Raw genomic sequence first — 22,155 nt, 5'->3', positions numbered from 1 at the left:
ATGAACTAGTATAGATTTTTTTTTCTGGAAGTACTTACAGAAATACTAAAAGTATCTTTATAAAATGAATGCATAGATGCCATTTATGGGACTGGCATAGTAATTAAAACATAGATTCACAGTTTACTTAATAAACAGATTCTCTACCAAATCTAAATATCCAGAAATTTATGAATGGAAAACATCATTTTAGGCCTTGAATTTTAAAATGTACTTTATAAAAACAATTTAAAACATGCTTTCTAAACATGGCTTCAGACCCACATCAGTTGAGGGAGTGATTTTAAAATATACCAAGTTTGACTCACACATAATAGGCCCCTTAGAATGGAGCTTATGAATCTTTATTTTTTAAAAAGCTTTTCTTCTAATTCCGAGCTGCAGCCGACTTTGGAAACCATAATGTAGAACAATAATTTTCAGAGAGAATAAAGCAAACTTTAATACTGTCTTATTTATGACCCTAGGGGTAATATCCATTTGGAAGAATTGCATTCTAAGCAATCATGGAACTTTGGACTTGGCGAGGTAAAGCACATCTTACATTAACTTTACAATTAAGTCAGTTGTATTATCAGGTCATATTTTAATATTTGTAACTTACTTTGATTTAAGGTTAGCTTTTACTGAAAAAATTTTTTAGGCTAACTCCTTTTCTTACATTTTCTTACTTGGGAAATTTTAGCTTAAATCTAGAAATAAAATTAATACCTTTCAGAAACTGTAACATGCCTTATTTGAGACAAACCAATCTAGGTAAACATTAAATTATTTTGATAAATCTTACAAAATTTCTTCCAAGATGAAAATGTTTTTTAGATTTTAGAAATACTGAAACATCTATAAATACTGGTTATGTAAGTTGTAACCTCTGCTGATAATTAGGGAATATGATTATTATAACAGTATGGGCATTGTGCTAGGAGCTTTAAGTACTTTAAAGTGCAAGAGCCTGATCTTGTAAAGTCTTCACAGCAAAAGAAACTTAAATTCAGGGAGATTAAGTAACTTGCTCAAGGTCACACACTCAAGCCAGGGTTCACATTCTTGCCTTATCTGACTATATTTTCAGTTATACTAATTGTTTTCTCTTTTTATCTTCAGTAAATATGCACTGAGTATACATTATGAACTCATTTAATAGCTATTTATTGAATATCTCCTATATGCTAGACACTGGGGATACAGTGGTGACATAGTTTTTGTTGTCATGAAGATTATGCATTAGACTCTGCAAGGTACAGAAGTGAAAGGACATGGAACCAATCTTTAAGAAGCTATAATTCAATAGCTAGACAATGGAAAAAGCTAATGCACTTAGATAAATTGCTTCCATTGAAGTTTGTACAAAAAGGCTGTGGGAACCTAGTAAAAGGCAGTTCTAAGATTCATGTGTAGTCAGGAGGAAGATATGATTGAGGAGAAAAGTTTTGAATAAACTGAATAAAGTGAATAAACTTACCAAAAGGACTAACTGCCTTCATCTTATGAAGGAGCAACATAGAAACTAGGATGTGAGAGAGTATAGCTAGTTTTAGAAACTGCAAGTAACTTGTTTTAGTTATTGTTATTGCTACTACTGTAGTACAAATTATAAGGTGGGGGGATGACAAGAGATAATTCTACACAATATAAATGGCCAGATCATAAAAGATCTTGTATGCCACATGATAGTTTAATTTTCTATCACCAAACAGCCATTGAAAAAATTTTAGCAGAGGAGTATGATAAAATTGGAGTATTAAGAAGTTGTGTCTGGCAACAATGAGGAGAGATTTGAGAAGTGGCAGGACTCAAATATTGGGGGCTTGAAGGTGAGCAGTGGCTGTAAGGATTGAAATAAGGGAAGAGCTATCACAGTGATTTAGAAACTCGAAATTCGATAGGCTTGGTGATTTGGTAAGGGGTAAGTAAAAAAGCGAAGACTATCTTGATTTTTCATTTGGGTAAATGGGTAGTTGGTGGATGGTGCCATACACCAAGATTGAAAATAGGAAGAGGTTGCAGGAAAGGTTAACTTCACCAATATTCATGTACCCTCTTTCATAGAACAGAGCTGTCACTGTGAAATGGCTACTCAGCCAAGGAACACATTTTCTGATCTATCCATCTTAAGTGTGGCCATGAGGCTAGATCTCAGTAATGGAATGTTATTGGAAGTGATGTACATTATTTTCAAGGATTGTAAGAAATGAGAATTCCTTTTCCATGTTATACTTCTTTTAATGGCTGGTGGCAGTGAAGCCCTAAGGGATGTTTAGAGTTACAAGATGGGAAGGACTGAGTTTCTAAATCACTAGGTGGGGAAAAAATGTCTGCTGACCAGGAAAACTCATTTTAGATTACATGAGAAAGAAACAATAGTGTTTAAGCATTATACATTTTGTGATTTAAAAAAAATACGTAGAATTACTCTGATTCAGGAGGGGAGCAGATTTCTAAGATTATGAATTACATTTGCTCTGTTGAGGTCGATTGAAAGTCTTCTGAAAAATCTATGAAGTAGATGAACATGTGTAGTAGTTATATATACAGTGCTTGAGCTCAGAAGATATTTTTAGTATTTAGTGGTAAGTCATAATCGAATACATTTATTATATGATTCTCAAGAGAAAATGTATAGAATAAGAACAAAAGTTGACAAGAGTCCTGAGGAGGCAAAGCATTTAAAGTTGGAGGATGTGTAGTAGAAGAGAAACCAAAAACTGACTGAGAATAAACTAGAGATGTTTGAGGAGTACTAGAAGAATGGTGTCATAAGAAAGAAAAAGAAGATTTTCAAGGAGGGGAATGTGGTCAGTACTATCAGATGCTGCCCTGTTAATCCTTTAAAGAACTTGTATTTTCCCAAATATGAATAATATAGATACATTCTCAGAGGAATTAACAATAGGTAAGAATACTTAAAAAACCAACTGTTTGATTATATCTATGGCAGCTTGAATGTGGCTAAAGACAAAAGAAAATAAGCCCATTGATGGATCATGAACGGAATCAGGTGTAATGAGGAGTTCTTTGGCTAGAGCAGGCATAGGGCTTTTAATTTGTGATACCTGGACAGGGCTTAAGGTGTAGTGGAACCCTGACTAAATCTTAATTTCTATAATAGAAACCAAGGCAGTAGTCACCATAGGAGAGAAAGAAAGGCAGGGGCAGAGGGTTTGGGCTGTACCTGCCCACTGGTTTGAGAAAATCAGAACCAGTAGTTCCTACTGAGGCAGAATTAATGAAAAGACAGAAGCATCAAGCAAACAATAAGTCAAACCAAACAAAAATTTCTCTTGGAATGCAGGTAGTGAGAAGGGAATGGAGAAGTAGGAGTGTTCCCAAGATTCTTTTGTTCCCAAGATTGCTTTTGTGGAAGCAATAGGAAAGAACTAAGAATAATTTTTTTAATTGAGAGTTAATTGACATGTAATAGTTTATTAGCTTCAGATATACAACTTAATGATTCAATATATGTATATATTGCAAAATGATCACCACAGTAAGTCAGGTCACCACACATAGTTACAAATTATTTTTTCTTATAAGAAATTTTAAGATCTACTCTCTTAGAAACTTTCAGATACATAATACAGTATTAATTATACTCACTGGCTGTACATTATGTCCTCAGGACTTATTTTATAACTGCAAGTTTATATATTTTGATCCCCTTCCTCTGTTTCACCTATACCCCACCCCTCTGGCAACGTCTAGTCTGTTCACTATATGAGTTCATATTTTTGTTTTTGTTTTAGATTGCATGTATAAGTGAGATCACGTGGTTTTTGTCTTTCTCTGACTTATTTCACTTAGCATGATACCCTCTAGGTCCATCCATGTTGTAACAAATGGTAGGATTTCCTTCTTATGGTTGAACATTGAGGGTGCCTTGCCTGGGAAAGACAATTAATGGGAATCCTGTAATCATCCCAGAGCTCTGTGTACATATTTCAGAGCTTGCCCAAGGGAAAGGTGACCAAAGGTCTGGGTTCACCTAGATGCCAACATGGCAGATTAGCTTTAAGATGGAGTCAAGAACTTGTGTTCTACACAGACTGTCTTATCTTCTAACATTTTTATGGTTTCAGGTCTTAACATTTGAGTCTTTAATCCATTTTGAATTAATTTGTGTGTATGGTGTAAGATGTGTCTATTTTCATCCTTTCATATGTGGCCGTTCAGTTTTTCCAACACTTTATTGAAGAGACTATCCTTTCCCCTTTGTATATATTCTTGGCTCCCTTGTCATAAATTAATTGACCATATATGCGTGGCTTATTTCTGTCTCTTTATCCTCTTCCATTGGCTTATGTGTCTGTTTTTATGCCAATATCATACTGTTTTGATTATTAAAGCTATGTAATATTGTTTGAAATTAGGAAGTGAGATGCTTCCAGCTTTGTTCTTTTTTTCTCAAAATTGCTTTGGCTATATGAGGTCTTCTGTGGTTTCATACAAATTTTAGTATTTTTTGTTCTATTTCTGTGAAAAATGTCATTGGAGCTTTGGTGGGGATTGCATTCAATCTATAGATTGCTTTGGGTAGTATGGACATTTTAACAATGTTAATCAAGTTCATGATCATGGCATATCTTTCAATTTGTGTCTTTTCTTTCATCATGTCTTAATAGTTTTCAGTATATGGGTCCTTTACCTTCTTGGTTAAATTTATTCCTAGATATTTTTGATGGGATTGTTTTCTTAGTTTCTATTTCTGATGGTTCATTATTAGAGTAGAGAAACACAACTGATTTTTGTATATTGATTATATATCCTATAACTTTACTGAATTTATTTATCCTAACAGGTTTTTTTTTGTTGTTGTTGTTGGAGTCTTCAGTGTATTCTATATATAATACCATGTTATCTGCAAATAAAGACAATTTTACTTCTTCCTTTCCAATTTGGTACCTTTTATTTCTTTTACCTACCTAATTGCTCTGGCTAGGACTTCTAGTACTAATGCTGAATGGAAGTAGTGAGAATGGACATCCTTCTCTTGTTCCTGATCTTACAGTAAAAGCTTTCAAATTTCCATTGTTGAGTATGATGTTAGCTATAGGTTTGTCATATATGGTCTTTATTATGTTGAGGTTTGTTCACTTTATGCCTTTTTTGTTGTGAGTTTTTAATCATGAATGGATGTTGAATTTTGCAAAATGCTTTTACTGAATCTATTGAGATGACCTTATGGTTTTTATCTTTCATCTTGTTAATGTGGTATATCACATTGATTTGCATATGTCGAGCCATCCTTATATCTCTGGAAATAAATCCTACTTGATCATGTATGATCATTTTAATGTATTGTTGAATTGGTTTGCTAATATTCTGTTCAGAATTTTTGCATCTGTGTTCATCAGGTGCATTGTCCTGTAATTTTCTTTTCTTGTAGTGTCCTTTTCTGCTTTTGGCATAAAGGTAATACCGGCCTCATAAAATAAATGTGGAAGCGTTCCCTTATCTTGTATTTTTTTTCGGAAGAGTTTGAGAAAGATTGGTATTATTTTTCTTTAAATGTTAGAATTGACCAGTGAAGCCATTGGTCCTAGACTTTTGTGTGTTAGGAGGTTTTTGATTACTGATTCACTCGCCTTACTAATAATCAGTCTATTCATATTTTCTATTTCTTCATGAGTCAGTCTTGGTAGTTTGTATGTTTCTAAGAATTTATTGGTTTCTTCTAGGTTGTCCAATTTATTGACGTATAATTGTTCATAGTCGTCTTTTATGATTCTTTATATTTTTGTCTTATCAGTAGTAGTAACATCTCTTATTTCTGAATTTGAGTTCTCTCCTTTTCTTGTTGAATCTAGCTAATGGTTTATAAACTGGGTTTTTCTTTTCAAAACCAGCTCCTAGTTTCATTGATTTTTTTTTTTAGTCTCTATTTCATTTATTTCCACTTTGTCCTTTGTTATTTCTTCTGCTAACTGTAGGCTCAGTTTGTTCTTTTTCTAGTTCCTTGAGGTGTAAAGGTAGTTTGTTTGAGTTCTTTCTTATTACCTTTTTAAATTTAACTTTTAAAAAATTAAGGTTATTGGAGGTAACATTGGTTAATACAATTATATAATTTTCAGGTGTACATTATCATTCGACATTTGTATATTCTGTTGTGAATTTATCACTCAAAGTCCAGTTTCTTCAGCTACCATATATTTGACCCCCATGAGTCTCTGTTTGTTTGCCCTGTTTGTTTGTTCATTTGTTGCTTTTAGGTTTATATCCCACACATAAGTGATATCATGTGATTTTCAACTTTTTCTGTCCAGCTTATTTTGCTTAGCATGATTATCTTGTTCATCCATGTTGTTGCAAAAGGCAGTATTTCATCTCTTCTTATGGCTGAGTAATATTCCATTGTATATATTTGCCACAGCTTCTTTATCCAGTCATCTATCATAGGACACTTTGATTGCTTCCATGTCTTGACCACCGTGAATAATGCTGCTATGAACATCAGTGTGCAAATATCTTTTTGGATATGGATTTTCAAGTATTTGGGGTAAATTCCCAGTAGAGGGATTGCTGGGTCATATGGTAGATCAATTCTTAGTTTTTTGAGGAAACTCCATGCTGTTTTCCATAGTGGCTGTACCAATTTGCAGTCCCACCAGCAGTGGATGAGGGTTCCTTTTTCTCTGCATCCCCTCCAACATTTGTTATTACTTGTCCTGTTGATTATAGTCATTCTAACAGGTGTGAGATGGTATCTCCTTGTGGTTTTGATTTGCATTTTCCTAATAGCCAGCAATGTTGAGCATCTTTTCAAATATTTGTTGGCCATTTGTATGTCCTATAGGGAGAAGTGTCTGTCAGGTTCCTCTGCCCATTTTTTGATGTGGATCATTTTTTGTTGTTGTCGTTGTTGTTGAATTGTCTTTCTTTGTCTATTTTGGATATTAGGCCCTTATCGGAGGTGTTGCTTGTAAATATATTTTCCCATTCGGATGGTTCTCTCTTTACCTTGTTGATAATTTCTTTTGCTGAGCAGAAACTTTTGAGTTTGATGTAGTCCCATTCATTTATTTTAGCTTTTACTTCCCTAGCTTTTGATGTCAAATTCATAAAATTCTCTTTAAGTCCAAGGTTCTTGAGTTTAGTTTCTATGTTTTCATCTGTGCATTTTATTGTTTCAGGTCTTATATTCAGGTTCTTAATCCATTTTGAGTTAATTTCGGTGTGTAGTGATAGACAACAGTCTAGTTTCATTCTTTTGCTGGTGGCTTTCCAGTTTCCCAGCACCGTTTATTGAAGAGGCTTTCCTTTCTCCACTGAATGTTTTTGGATTTTTTTGGTGAAAATTATTTGCCCATATAAATATGGGTTTACTTCTGGACTCTCCATTCTATTCCACTGGTTCATGCGTCTGTTTTGCTGCCAATACCATGTCGTTTTGATTACTGTCGTTTTGTAGTATAATTTGAAATCAGGCAGAGTGATGCCTCCAGCCTTGTTCTTTTTTTCTCAGGATGGCTTTGGCAATTCAGGATCTTCTGTGCTTCCGTACAAATCTGATGATTGTTTGTTCTATTTGTTTATAAAAAGCCAATGAGATTTTGATGAAGATTACATTAAATCTGTATAATGCTTTAGGCAATGTGGTCATTTTAACTATGTTGATTCTTCCAATCCAAGAACACGGAATGTCTTTTCATTTCTTTGTATCTTCTTTGATTTCTGTTAATAGGGTCTTATAGTTTTCATTATATAGGTCCTTCACTTGTTTCATTAGATTTATTCCTAGGTATTTTATTATTTTTGTTGCAATTGCAAAAGGAATTATTTTTTCCACTTCTTTTTCTGACACTTCATTATTAGAGTACAGGAATGCTCTGGATTTTTGAACGTTGATTTTGTATCCAGAGACTTTACTATATTTGCATATTGTTTCTAGTAGGGTTCTTGTAGAGTCTTTAGGGTTTTCTATATAGAGAATCATGTTATCTGCAAATAGTGACAGTTTGACTTCTTTGTTTCCTATTCAAATGCCTTTTGTATCTTTCTCTTACCTGATTGCCTTCCCTACGACCTCCAATGTTATATTGAATAACAGTGGTGATAGTGGACAGCCTTGCCTTGTTCCTGATGTTAGAGGGAAGGTTTTTAGTTTTTCACCATTCAGTATAATGTTGACTGAGGGTTTGTCATATATGACCTTTATTGTTTTAAAGTACTTGCCTTCTCTAACGATTTTGTTAAGTGTTTTGATCATAAATGGATGCTGTATCTTGTTGAAGGCTTTTTCTGTATCTATTGATACGATCCTATGATTCTTATTTTTTAATTTGTTTATGTGGTGTATCAGATTAATTGATTTGCTTATGTTGAACCATCCTTTTGCCTCTGGGATGAAGCCCATGTGATCATGGTGTATAATTTTTTTAATATGTTGCTATATTCAGTTCACTAGTTTCTTATTTAGGATTTTTACATCTGTGTTCATGAGAGAGATTGATCTGTAGTTTTCTTTTTTTATGTTTTTGTCAGGTTTTGGGATCAGAGTAATATTGGCCTCATAAAACGAGTTGGGAAGTTTTGCCTCCTCTTTGATTTTTTGGAAGAGTTTGAGGAGAATAGGTATTAAATCTTCTTTGAATGTTTGGTAGAATTCGTTGGTGAAGCCATCTGGTCCTGGACTTTTACTTTTTGGTAGGTTTTTGATGAATGTTTCAATTTCCATACTGCTGATTGGTCTATTTAGATTTTCTAGTTCTTGATTCAGTCTAGGAAGAGTGTAGTTTTTAAGTACTGGTCCATTTCTTCTAAGTTATTAAATTTGGTGTTATATACTTTGTCACAGTATTCTTGTATGATCCTTTGTATTTCTGCAGTGCCTGTCATAATTTCTCCTCTTTCATCCCTGATTTTGCTTATTTGTGTCCTTTCTCTTTTTTCTTTAGTAAGTTCAGCCAGGAGTTTGTCAATTTAATTAACTTTCTCAAAGAATGAGCTCTTTGTTGCATTTATTTTTTCTATTGTTCTTTTGTATTCAATTTCATTTATTTCTGCTCTAATTTTGATGATTTCTTTCCGTCTGTTGACTTTAGGCTTCATTTGTTCTTCCTTTTCTAGTTTTTTAAGATGAAGCGTTAGGTTGTTTATTTGGGCTCATTCTTGTTTTTGGAGATAGGCCTGTAATGATATGACCTTTCCTCTTAATGACCGCTTTTGCTGTGTCCCAAATGTTTTGTTATGTTGTACTATCATTATCATTTGTTTCTGTGTATCTCTTGATCTCTCTCTTTATTTCTTCTCTGACCTAATTCTTCAGTAGCATGTTGTTTAATCTCCATGTATTTGTGGTTCTTCCTGATTTCTTTCTGCACTTGATCTCTAGTTTCAAAGCATTATTATCAGAGAACATGGTTGGTATGATTTCAACCCTCTTCTATTTGTTGAGACTATCTCTATATCTCAGTATGTGGTCAGTTTTTGAGAATGTTCCCTGTGCACTAGAGAAGAATGTATAAGCAGCTGTTTGGGGATAGAAGGCTCTGTAAATGTCAATTGTGTCCACTTGGTCTAATGTGTCATTTAAGGATGTTATTTCCTTATTGATTTTCTGTTTGGATGATCTGTTCATATCTGACAGTGGGGTATTTAGGTCCCCTACTATGATAGTGTTTTGGTCTGTTTCTTCCTTTAGTTCTGTTAGTAATTGCTTTACATATTTCGGGGCTCCCTGATTGGGAGCATAGATTAATAAATGTTACGTCTTCTTGGTGTATGATTCCTTTTATCATTATGAAGTGTCCTTTAGTATCTTTCTTTACCTTTTTTAGTTTAGTTTATTTCGTCTGATATTAGTACTGCTGCTCCCGCTTTTCTCTGAATGCCATTTGCTTGAAATATCATTTTCCACCCTTTCGCTTTGTCTTTGGAGGTGAGATGTGTCTCCTGGAGGCAGCATATGGTTGAGTTTTGTTTTTTATCCTGCAACTCTGTGCCTTTTTATTGGTGCGTTCGTTCCATTTACATTTAGGGTGATTATTGAAATATGAGGTCTTACAGCCATTTTATCTTTTGATTTCTGGTAGCTCGTGGTTTCCATTTCTTCCTCGTCCTTGTGTTTCTGTTTTCTGTCTTTCGGCTTTTGTGGGTTTTCCCTTTGGTCCTTCTTGTTTTGTTACATACTTCAGTTTTGAATCTTTGGCGTGTGGTTACCATTAGAATATGTAAAGGATAGATAGATAGATAGATAGATAGATAGATAGATAGATAGATAGATAGATAGATAGATATAGTCGTCCCTTTTCTTCTGTGTGTGCCTTATCTCAGTTCCCCTTTGCGAATTTGGATCTTTAAATCTTCCCCTTTTCAGTCATTGTCTCAGTTTGTCCCTATGTGTGCTGAATGTTCATTACTATCTTGCTATAGCAAATCTCTTCTTATTTTAAGCTTATAATGTTCTGTTCCTAGTAAGGATTGTACTCCTCTGCTTTTATCAGCCTGCTAGTCACCTCACTTCTAATTATGTTTTCTTTTCTGTCATTTTGTTTTAGGTGAGCTGACCCCTTTCGGTATTCCCTGTAGTGCAGGCCTCGTAGTGGAGAATTCCCTCAATTTTTGTATGTCTGGGAAAGTCTTTATTTCTCCTTCATATCTGAAGGAGAGATGATCTGGATACATTATTCTAGGCTGGTAGTTCCTTTCACTTGATGGTTTAAATATTTGATTCCATTTCTTTCTGGCTTGTAAGGTTTGAGCTGAGAAGTCTGAGGATAATCTAATGGATTTTCCTTTATAAGTTACTGTTTTCTTTTCCCTGGCTGCCCTGAGAATTCTGTCTTTGTCATTGATTTTAATACAGTGTGTCTTGGTGAAGGCTTTTTTGGGTTGAGGTAATTGGGTATTCTGTTGACTTCTTGAATGACAAGCTCCAGCTCATTCCTTAGATTTGGGAAATCTCGTCCACTGTTTGTCTGAAAATGCTTTATAGTTCCTGTTCCTTTTTCTCACCTTCGATAATGCCCATTATTCTTATATTTCCTCTCCTGAGAGTATCAGCTAGTTTTTGTATTTCTCTTTCATTATTTTTCATTCTTCGGCTTCTATTTTCTTTCTTGTGATTTATTTCTAGGTTTTTGTCTTCTACATCACTGATCCTTTCCTCCATTTGGTCGACTCTATTTCCCAAGCTTGCTGTTTAATTTTTCAACTCTTACAGTGTGTGCGTTTCTTTTCTTTTCTTTTCTTTTCTTTTTTTTATCTCCAGAAGATCTATTCTGTTCTTCTCGAGGGTTTCAATCTCCTTGCTTTGCTCATCTAGTTTTTTAAATTCCTGAAAATGTTGATATGACTCATTTCGGAACTCAGTGAGTTTTTTATAAGTACCATCCTGAATTCTCTGTCATTTTAGTTGCATATTTTATATCTGTAAGCTTATTTTCTGGAGATTTTTCTCTTTCTGAGATGCCTTGTCACTGTAGTTGTTCATGGTGTTTAATGGACTATTTCTTCGCTTGGGCATTAATGGAACTGTATTCTGCTGTTTTTCTAGAAAGAAGATTTATTATATAAAGGTCTCTCTTTAGCCTGCTGCAAAGATGGCACTTTTCTTTTGGTTTCCAGTAGGTGGTGTCTAAGCCTCTTGAATCCCTGCTTTATATAAAGCCTTAATAATGCCTTTATATTTTCTTATAGATATTTAATCACACTCGCTACCCTCAGTTTCAGACCCTGTCATGATGATCTGGCAGCGTTTGCTCAAATTCCCATGGGGCTCTAGGGTGATCATCTCTTCTTATGGCTGAGTAATATTCTTTTTCATTATATAATGGCCTTTTCGGTCTCTTACCACAATATTCATCTTAAAAACTATTTTGTCTTTTATACATACAGGTATTTCAGCTTTCTTTTCATTTGTATTTGCATGGATTATCTCTTTCTGCCCCTTCACTTTCAGTCTGTGTCCTTATGTCTGAAGTGAGTGAGTCTCTTGTAGGCAGCATTTAGATGAGTGTTTCTGTGTTTTGTTTTGTTTTGTTTTTAATCCATTTAGCTTCTCTATCTTTTGATGGGAGAATTGAGAGCATTTACATTTAATTATTAAAAGGTATGGACTTATTGCCATTTTGTTCACTGTTTTCTGGTTATTTTGTAATTCCTTTTTTACTCTTTTTTCTTGTTCTCTTTGTGATTTGATGATTTTCTGTGGTGGTATGCTTAGATTCCTTCCTCTTTTGTGTATCTACTATAGGTTTTTGCTCTGGTTATAGTGAGGCTTATATAAAACAACTTATATTTATAGCAGTCTAAGTTGATAAAAACTTAAATCAACTGCATTCTAAGCTCTACATTTTTACTTCTCTCTCCCTGTATTTTATGTTTTTGATGTCACAAATAGCATCTGTGTATCTTGTGTATATGTTAACAAATTATTATACTTATTTTTACTACATTTGTCTTTTAACCTTCATACAGGCTTTATAAGTGATTTACTCACCACCTTTACAACATTAAATTATTTTGAATTTTACTATATATTTACCTTTACCAGTGAGATTTATACTTTTATATATTTTCCCTTTACTAATTTGTGCCCTTTTCTTTTGGCTTACAGTAGTCCCTTTAACATTTCTTGTAAGGCTAGTTGGGTGATGATGTGCTTCTTTAGCTTTTGCTTCTCTGGAAAACTCTTTTTCTCATCTTATGAAGGACAGCTTTGCTGGGTGAGTTTTCTTGGTTGGCATTTTTATTTCCATCTGCATTTTGAATATATCATGTTATTGTCTTCTGGCCTGAAAAGTTTCTGTTGAAAAATCTGCTTATAGTCTTATGAAGATTCCCTTGTATGTAACAAGTTGCTTTTCTTTTGCTACTTTTAAGACTCTTTCTTTGTCTTTAACTTTTGTTAATTTAATTATAATATGTCTTGGAGGCGATCTCTTTGGGTTTATCTTTTTTGTAGCAATTTGGGCTTCCTGTATCTGAATGTCTGGTTTTTTTCCTATGTTAGGAAAGTTTCAGCTATGGTTTCTTCATATAAATTTTCTGGCCCCTTTTCTTCTTCTCCTCCTTTTGGGACCCATATAATGTCAATGTTGGTCTACTTGATATTGGTTCATAAGTCCCGTACACTACATTTACTCTTTTTTTTTTTTTTTTTTTGCACTTCTGATTGGATAAATTCCACTGCCCTGTCTTTAAGTTCGCTGATCCTTTTTTCGTCTTTATCTGGTCTTCCATTGAACTGTTTTGTATTTTTCAGTTTAATTATTGTGATTTTTAGCTCTGCGATTTGCTTGGTACTTCCTTATTTTTCCTATCTCTTTGTTGAAATTCTCACTTTGTTCATGTATTGTTCTCCTGACCTTGGTGAGCATCTTTATTTTGATCTCTTATCAGCTAAAACACTTTATTAAGATCTTTTTCTGAGACTTTATCAGTTCTTATGTTTCTTCCTTTTGCTTGACTTTTTTGTTGGTCTCTGTGCATTAGATAAAACAGCCACCTCTCCTAATCTTGAAGGAGTGGCTTCGTGTAGTAGATGAACTTTATATTTCAACCCTGTCTCACCTCTTGGTTGTCTTTCAATTTTGTGATTGTCCAGGCAGCCTACTTTATTTTCTGTGGCTTCTGATAGTTGAGGGTGTGCCAAAACTGCCAGTGGCCCAATCAATGGTGAGGATCTTAGGCAGCACCTAGATTCAGTCTGATTGGAAACTGGACTCTCAGGTATATAGATGAGTCTTGTTTTTAAGTATGCAAATATACTTTTTTCATGAGAAGACTTAGAAATAGGTAATTATGTCTGCTCCCTTTGTACTGAGCCCTGGTGCAATAGCCATTTAAGAACTTTTTTTTGTTTGCTACCATCCTATTGAACCTGTGAACTACCAAAGTTCCATTGACCACCAGAGCCAGGCTATCAAGGAATGTGTCTTCTGGGAAGCATTCACAAAAGCTGAGTGCTAGATGTGTGCACAAGTGTCTTTCTTGGAGACATTGGTGACCTGAGGTGGAGCAGGTCTCTAGAGAAGATTGTAGTCAGTCCCTAGACATGTGTTTAATTAAAACCTGCCCCTCATGTCACAGGTATGAAGATAAACTAATAGGCCTCTTTCACAGAAAGATTGGGAGTATGTTTCAGTCTGTGTCACTGTGTTGTTCCCTGGGTGGGGGAGGGAGTGGGTAGCTGGTTAAGAACTCTGTTTGTTATATAGTTCTGTGGTACCCATGAATGTAAGCCTTGCTGGCTGTCAGAGCCACGTTATCAAGAGGCGTTCCCTGGTCAAAAGCTACAAAAACTGAGGCACCAGACATAAGCACTAACTTCTTTTTTGGGGAGATACTGGCAATCTGGAGTGAGGCAAAAGGAGAGTGCAAAAATAGCATCCAGACTCTGAGGTCTTAGGAAGGGATACAGTTGGCCCTTAGATGTGAGTTTAATTAGAAGCCTGCCCATCAGACTACAGCTATCAAGATAAGCTGATAGGCTTTTTTTTTTCTTCAGAAAGCCTGGGTAGTTCACTGGGCTTCTATTCTAGGCTTTGAAGTATAGCTATGGTGAGCTTGGGTAAGCCTTTTAAGATCTGTTTCCAGCTCACTATAGCTTAAGGGTCTTATGGACACAAGCTCTGTTGGCTTTCAAAGCTTGATATTTTGAGGCCTTATCTCTCAGATGCAGGTCATACAAGTTTGGGTACCAGATATGAGGTTCAAACCATTTGCTTCTCAGGGAGTAGCCTGGAATTGTGGGTTCCCTCCCGATTGCTGTGTCTGGGGTGGGGTTCATGGTGGGGTTCATGGTAAAATTGTGTTTTAGCCTCTCCTACCCATTTTGATGTGGGTTTTTTCTTGTTTGCTTGACGTGTAGGAAAATCTCAGCTCGATTTTTGGTTTCTCTCAGGAAATTGTTCCATATGTAGCTATAGATTTTGTGTGTTGTAGGATTCTCCTATGTCACTATCTTGAGGTGGAACGTATTTAATGCTAAAATAGTAGAGGAATAAGGTTTAAGTATGATTGTTTAAAATGGGAAGGTAATCACTAGAGAAATGAAGATAGAGGACTTCAAAATTCAAAGGAGTAAGGATGTCACAGTAGGAAATCTGATCAAGGTGGGAAAAATTGCGATACCACTTCTCTGTAAATGGTAAAGATAAAATGTAAGAAATGAAACCTGCCTAGCAATTAATATGTAAAATATGAAGGATTTTTCTCAATGTTCTAAGAATATCAAATGGAGAAGAAAAAGTGATCTATATATATTTTTCAAGAAACTTGTAGAACATAATAAAAGTCGAAAATAAAAAGATAGCAACAGATAGACATAAAGAAAAGATAGAGTATTGGAGTAAGAATAGTGTAAATGCAATTAATAGCCCATTCAAAAAAGGGAAGAGAAAAGATACAGAGTTACTAATCCATACCAATTATGAAACCTGCTGGGCAGGCATTGCGAAGGCTTGTCCTGGAGGACGGGCACATTCCTGAAACAATTCAGTTTCTTCTCTTTGGGATGATCTTTGTCTATTACCCTCTATCAACAGATTTGAAGTGGGTGTAGGAATGTATGCAAGCCTTGTAGTCTATAGCTTTTAAAGCTTGTGTGTTTCTGCTGCAAGTCTGGGGCTTGAATTTTTAAAAGTTGAACATACAAGACTTTAGAAATGATTGAATAGTGGTATTAGAGAAGAGGCTCCACTGCATAAAGTTATTTAGGGCTCTAAGTTGGTGGAGACTCTATCTTCAACTGGTGGTTTCCATATTTGTAGTATAAGTTGATATCAGAGAGCAGAAGGGAAAAGGAAGTGGAGTATTGTGGAAGAAATTTTTATGGGTCAGGACTGGCAGTGGTATACACCACTTCTGCCCATGACCTGAACTTAAATCACACATCCAAACCAATTCCAAGGGATGCTAAGAAATGTAGTCTAGCTGATGCATAAGAGGGAAGGGAGACAGTTTTGGTTGCAGCTACATGGTTTCTCCTTTATCCTACCTATCTAAAACTCCATGTCCCATCAACAGAGAATAGGTATTTTCTGTAAGTCCATGATATATTTGTAAACATAATCCATGTAGTAAGCCATAAAGTCTAAGATTTATCTAAGGATTGATTCGCAGCCACATTCTTTAATAAAAATTCATTGAATTAGAAATCATCAACAACAAAAAAGATGCCTAACATCCCTTACTTTCTTGGAAATTAAGAAACACTCTGGGTTTAAAAAAAGATAAAAAAAATGAAAGTAAATTACAAATTATGTAGAAATTGATAGAAATCAAAACCAATGGCGTATTCTACAGAATCTTTATGCCTCTAAAAGCTTTTATTTTAAAAAAAACCTGAGAATAAATGAGCTGCTACCCAACTTAAGAAATTAGAAAGGGAATAACAGAATAAAACTCCAAATTGCTTTAATATCTTTGTCTTTTTTCAACTGCTTTTACTGTGATTACCTGAAGCATTTCTTGTTTGTCAGTAATTATTTTCTTAGCAAGTGTTTATTCTTTTGCTTGTGTTTTGAAAGCAATTTTAATTTCATTTCCTTTACTGTTCATAGACAATTTTCCCTTGGTTTTAAAATTATCTTTGTTGAATTAAAATAATACGAAGGAAGAGTACTGTAAAATGAATTGGCGGAGTTAAAAGGGAGTTATAAGTGGATTAATTACTGTGTATACTTGGGAGTTGTTAAAGTTTTGTTTTCCTTCTAGAATCTGGTGGAAGGAGGAGGACTGTGTTCTTTAAAAGGCACACCAACATCTACAAAGAAAATCTGTCAGAATAACAGTAAGTGAAATTTACTATTTAAAAATATTTACATTTAAATGGAAATCAGTTACTTTTTAAGTGTTTGTTTTTAGATTTTTTCCAGCAAGTATGTTTCATAGTAAACTTCTAATATACTAATGCTGCATGTGACTCTTGAAAATTACTTTTATTTTTCATAAATATAATATACATGATCAGTATATATAATGTATGCACATAGTTTAACAAATAATAAAACAGATACCTTTGTATTCACTTTGTAGTTTAAGAAATAATGCATAATCAGTACTTTTGAAAATCTTCTCAATTGCATAATCTATACTGCCCCCTAGAGGTAACAATTATTCTGAAGTTATTTTGGGGGGCATCATGCATAGACTTTTCCATTGCTTTGTTTTGAACTTACTACAAATTGAGGCAAATTCCATTTTTCTGCAACTTGCTTTTTTTTGTTCACCCAGTAATATTTGTTGAGGTTCATCTGCTTTGAAACTTGTGACTCTAGTAATTTCATTATCTGTTTACTGCTGTACAGCCTTCTATATAATGAATGTATTCCAGTTTATGCATCTTCTGGCAATGATTATTTAGGTTGTTTTGATTATTTTGCTATGATAAACAATGCTACCTTGGCAATTATTGACATTTTTCTTGGCACACATGTATAAAAAGTTCCTCTAGGATATAATTCTTGGTATAGAATTGGCTAGCTCATATAATATGCACATCTTCACCTCTTCTAGATATGCAAAATTGTTTTCCAGAGTAGTTATGCAAGTTTAAGCTTCCACTAGCAAGAGATAAGAGTCTTAGTTCTTATATATTCTCACACTGGATCAGTTTTTTGTCATCTTTGGCATTCTTATATCTCATTGTAATTTTAATTTATATTTCCTTGATTATTAATTAGGTTGATTGGCCATCCATGTTTCATCTGTGAAATGTTTTTCATTCCTGTTGCCTATGTTTCTTTAGGAATTTGGACTCTCCTTGAGAGAAGTGTCTTTTATATGCTATAGCTATATGTATGTATCCTATATATGTTTTATATATCCTAGATACTAATTGTTTATAGACTTGTGTGTAGTAAATACTTTATATTTGAATGGTCTTTTAAATTTTATACTGACTTTTTATGGACAAAAGTGTCTGGCACTTTTTCGATTTTCTAATATCCTAATTTTCATTTGCTAATACCATGCTAGCATTTTTATTTTGATTACTTTATAATATGTTTAATTTCTAAAAGAATTACACATCCTTTTGTACTTTTTAAAAAGAATTTTCTGCTCTTATAATATAAACTTTAAAATCAACTTGTCTTAACTCTTAAGAAATGTCTTAATTTTTATTAGGAAAATGATAAATGTGTATATTAACTTAGCGTGAAATGTAACCTTAATTATGTTAATAGCCCTATCTAAGAACAAGGGGTATCTTTCTATTAATTTAGTCTAATTCTGTATCTTTAATAGGTGTTTAAAATACCTTTAAGTACCTTAAAATTTTCCTCAAGTATATTGTACACGTCTCTTGTTAGACTTAGCTGTAGATACTTTCTGTTGTTTCTGTTTTTACTTTAGTGTGTATACACACTCCATGTTTCTGTATTAAGATTGTGGATTTTGAACTTAGGTGCATGTGTGTTGATTATTTAGAGAGGATTTTTTAGGACGTGATTTTGAGAGAATTAGTAATTGGAAAAGACATTCTTGGCAAAAATGGAAATGATTTTTTTTTTTTTATGGCATAAATGGAAATGACTTAGTTTTTCTTCATAGAGTTTTTTTTTATTCTGGCAAAAAAAACCCAAATATATTCATCCTCCCAATAATTTCCAAGAGTACAGTATATATACACCTCCTTTTTCCCTCAGTCCCTGGCAACCATCATTTTACTCTGTTTCTATGAGTTTGAATATTTTAGCTATATCACATATGTGGAATCATGTAATATTTTTCTTTCTGCGACTGGCTTATATCATTTAGCATACTGTATCTTCAAATTTCATCGATGTTGTGGCATATGACAAGATTTCCTTCTTTTTTTCCCCAGCTTTATTGAAAAATAATTGACATACATTACTATATAAATTTAAGATATACAGCATGATGGTTTAATTTACATATATTGTGACATGATTACCACAATCAGTGGTAATCTAATATTTATTTTCTTAGGAAAAAATAAAAAGTTTTCTCCTTGTAATGAGAACTCATAGGATTTATTCTCTAAACCTTCCTGTGTATTATGTAGCAGTGTTAGCTATAGTTACTGTGTTGAACATAACATGCCTAGTGCTTATCTTATATCTGAAATGTGTACCTTTTGACCACCTTCTTCCAGTTTCCCCTCTCCTCACTCTCTGCCACTGGTAACACAAATCTGATCTTTCTTTCTATGATTTTTTTTTTTTAAATTCCACATCTAAGTGAGATATAGTATATGTCTTATTACATGTAGCATAATACTCCCTAGGTCTACCCATGTTGTCACAAATGATAGGATTTCCTTTTTTTTTTTATGGTGGAATAATACTCCATTCTCTATGTGCATGTATACGTATTCGTGTGTTTATATGCACACAATTTATATAAAAGAACTTTATCGATGGACACTTAGGTTGTTTTTATGTCTTAGCTGTTGTAAATAATGCTGCTATGAACATGGAGGTGCAGATATTTTTTTGAGTTAGTGTTTTTGTTTCCTTTGGATATATTACCAGAATTGGAATTGCTGGATTATTATATAGTAGTTCTATTTTTAATTTTTGAGGAACCTCCGTACAGTTTTCTATGGTGGCTGTACCAATTTACAGTCCCACCAACAGTACACAAGGGCACCCTTTTTCTCTATATCCACTCTAGTATTTATTTACCTCTTGTCTTTTTAATGATGGCCATACTAACAAGCATGAGGTGGTATCTCATTGTGATTAATTTACATTCCCTAACATCACTGTGTTGAGCATCTTTTCATGTACTTGTAGGACTTTCTTATATCTTCTTGGGAGAAATATCTATTAGGGTCCTTTGCTGATTATTTATTTATTTATTTTTGCCATTGAGTTTTATGAGTTCTTTATATGTTCTGAACATTAACTTCTTATCAGATATATGGTTTGCAAATATTTCCTCCCATTCCACAGGTTGTTTTCTCAATTTGTTAATGGTTTCTTTTGGTGTGCATAAGCTTTTTAGTTTGATGTAGTCCCACTTAATTTTATTGGTGTCATATCCAAAAATCATTACCAAGACCCATGTCAAAGAGATTTATATGTTTTCTCTAAATTTTCTTTGTTTTGGATCTTACATTTAAGCTTTAATCTATTTTGTGCTAATTTAAATGAGTGGTGTAAGATACGGGTCCAGTTTCATTCTTTTACATTTGAATATCCATTACCTCAGCACCGTTCATTGAAAAGACTGTCTTTTCTTCATTGAGGGTTCTTGGCTCCCTTGACAAGTATTAGTTGACTATATATGCTTGGGTTTATTTCTGAGCTCTTGATTCTGTTTCATTAGTCTACTTGTCTATTTTTATGCCAGTATTACAGTTTTGATGACTGTAGCTTTATGATAGCTTGAAATTCAGAAATGTGATGCCTCCTACTTTGTTCTTCTTTCTCAGAATTTCTTTGGCTTTTTAGGGTCATTTGTGGTTCTACATAAATTTAGGAGTTTTTCTCTTTACATCTGTAAAAACGATGCCATTGCAATCTTGATAGGGATTGCGCTGAATTGATAGATGGCTTTGGTAGTATGGACATTTTAAAAATATTAATTCTTCCAATCCATGAACATGGGATACCTTTCATTTGTGTCGTCTTCAGTTTCTTTCATTAATGTCTTATAGTTTTCAGAATAGAAGTCTTTCACCTCCTTAGTTTAATTTATTTCTAAGTTATTTTTTGTTTTTGATGTGATTGTAAATGGGATCAGTTTCTTTTCAGAAAGTTTCTTAGTGTATAGAAAGCTATTGATTTTAACATGTTAATTTTCTATCTTACAACTTTACTGAATTCATTAATTAGATCTACCAGGTTTTTTGTTGAGTCTTTAAAATTTTCTACATGTTAAATCTTGTCATCTGCAAATAAAGACAGTTTTACTTCTTCCTTCCCAATTCTGATATGTTTTATTTCTTTTCCTTGCCTGATAGCACTAGCTAGGACTTCTAGTACTATGCTGAATAAGAGAGATGAGAGTGGGCACTCTTGTCTTGTTCCTAATCTCAGAGAAAAAGTTTTCAACCATTCACCATTGAGTATGATGTTTGCTGTGGGCTTGCCATATATGGCCTTTATTATGTTGAGATATGTTCCTTCTTTGCATAATTTGCTAAGGGTTTTTATCATGAATGGATAAATTTTGTCAGATGTCTTTTCTGTGTCTGTTGAGATGATTATATGATTCTTTTCTTTCATTCTGTTAATGTGATGTATCATGTTGATTTGCATATGTTGAACTGTCTTTGCATCCCAGGGGTAAATCTCACTTGATCATGGTGTATGATCCTTTTAATGTGCTGCTGAATTTGCTTTGCTAGTATTTCATGGAGAACTTTTGCATCTGTATTCATCAGGGATATTGGCTTGTAGTTTTCTTTTCAAGTAGTATCCTTTTCTGGTTGTGGTATTAGAATAATAGTAAATGAGTTTGGACGTGTTCCTTCCTCTTTAGTTTTGTGGAAGAGTTTGTGAAAGATTGGTATTAATTCCTTTATAAATGGTAAAATTCACCAGTGAAGCTGTTCGGCTCTGGATTTTTGTTGGAAAATTTTTTATTACCAATTCATTCTCCTTACTAGTAATTGGTATATTCATATTTTTTCTTTTTTTCAGATTCAGTCATGGTACATTTTATGTCTATAATAATTTTTTCATTTCTTCTAGGTTGTCCAGTTTTTGGTATATACCTGTTTATAGTAGCCTCTTATGATCTTTTGAATTTCTGTGATATCAGTTGTAATGTTTTCTTTGTGTGCAGTCTTTCTCAGATTTTAGTATTAATGTTAAACCTGAGTCACAAGAAGTTTTAAAGCTACATGTAAAAATTAAGACTCTTTGAAAGCTTTCTTGAAATTTTAATCTCTTGCCTATTCTCTATTCCAGTTTCACTTTATTGCTTTATTGAAGATCCTCATCATTTTATAGCTAGATCATTGAGTTACTCTCTCAACTGACCTGCTTTCATCCAGTCTTACCCTTCTTTAATCCATCCTGTGTTAGATACCTTGGTAGATTCTTTACATTAAAGTGTGCCCTTACACTTCCCCCCACCCCCATTTCATATACTGTTTTTCATCTTATCTTTCTGGAAAATGCTTATTTATCTATCAAAACCTATTCTTCATACTTGTGCCTTCTCTGTAACTCTTCTCTGTAACCAGATCTCTTTCCTTAGAGCTCATCATACTTCGCTCTCTTACTTTTATACTTT

General features: G+C 33.8%; 1 protein-coding gene across 1 annotated transcript in view; it reads left to right on the top strand.

The window, feature by feature from the left end:
• Positions 1-22,155, top strand: part of REDIC1 (regulator of DNA class I crossover intermediates 1) — a 53,742-nt gene that overhangs the window by 27,143 nt on the left and 4,444 nt on the right. The window contains exons 10-11 of the mRNA XM_039882859.1: positions 468-528; positions 16,657-16,720. Of these exons, the coding sequence (XP_039738793.1) occupies positions 468-528; positions 16,657-16,720 (125 nt within the window). The remainder of the gene's footprint in view (positions 1-467; positions 529-16,656; positions 16,721-22,155) is intronic.

The sequence above is a fragment of the Pteropus medius genome, unplaced genomic scaffold, assembly GCF_902729225.1.
Source record: "Pteropus medius unplaced genomic scaffold, Ma_sr-lr_union100, whole genome shotgun sequence".
Lineage (NCBI taxonomy): Eukaryota > Metazoa > Chordata > Mammalia > Chiroptera > Pteropodidae > Pteropus > Pteropus medius.
This window is presented reverse-complemented; position numbering and strand designations above follow the sequence as displayed.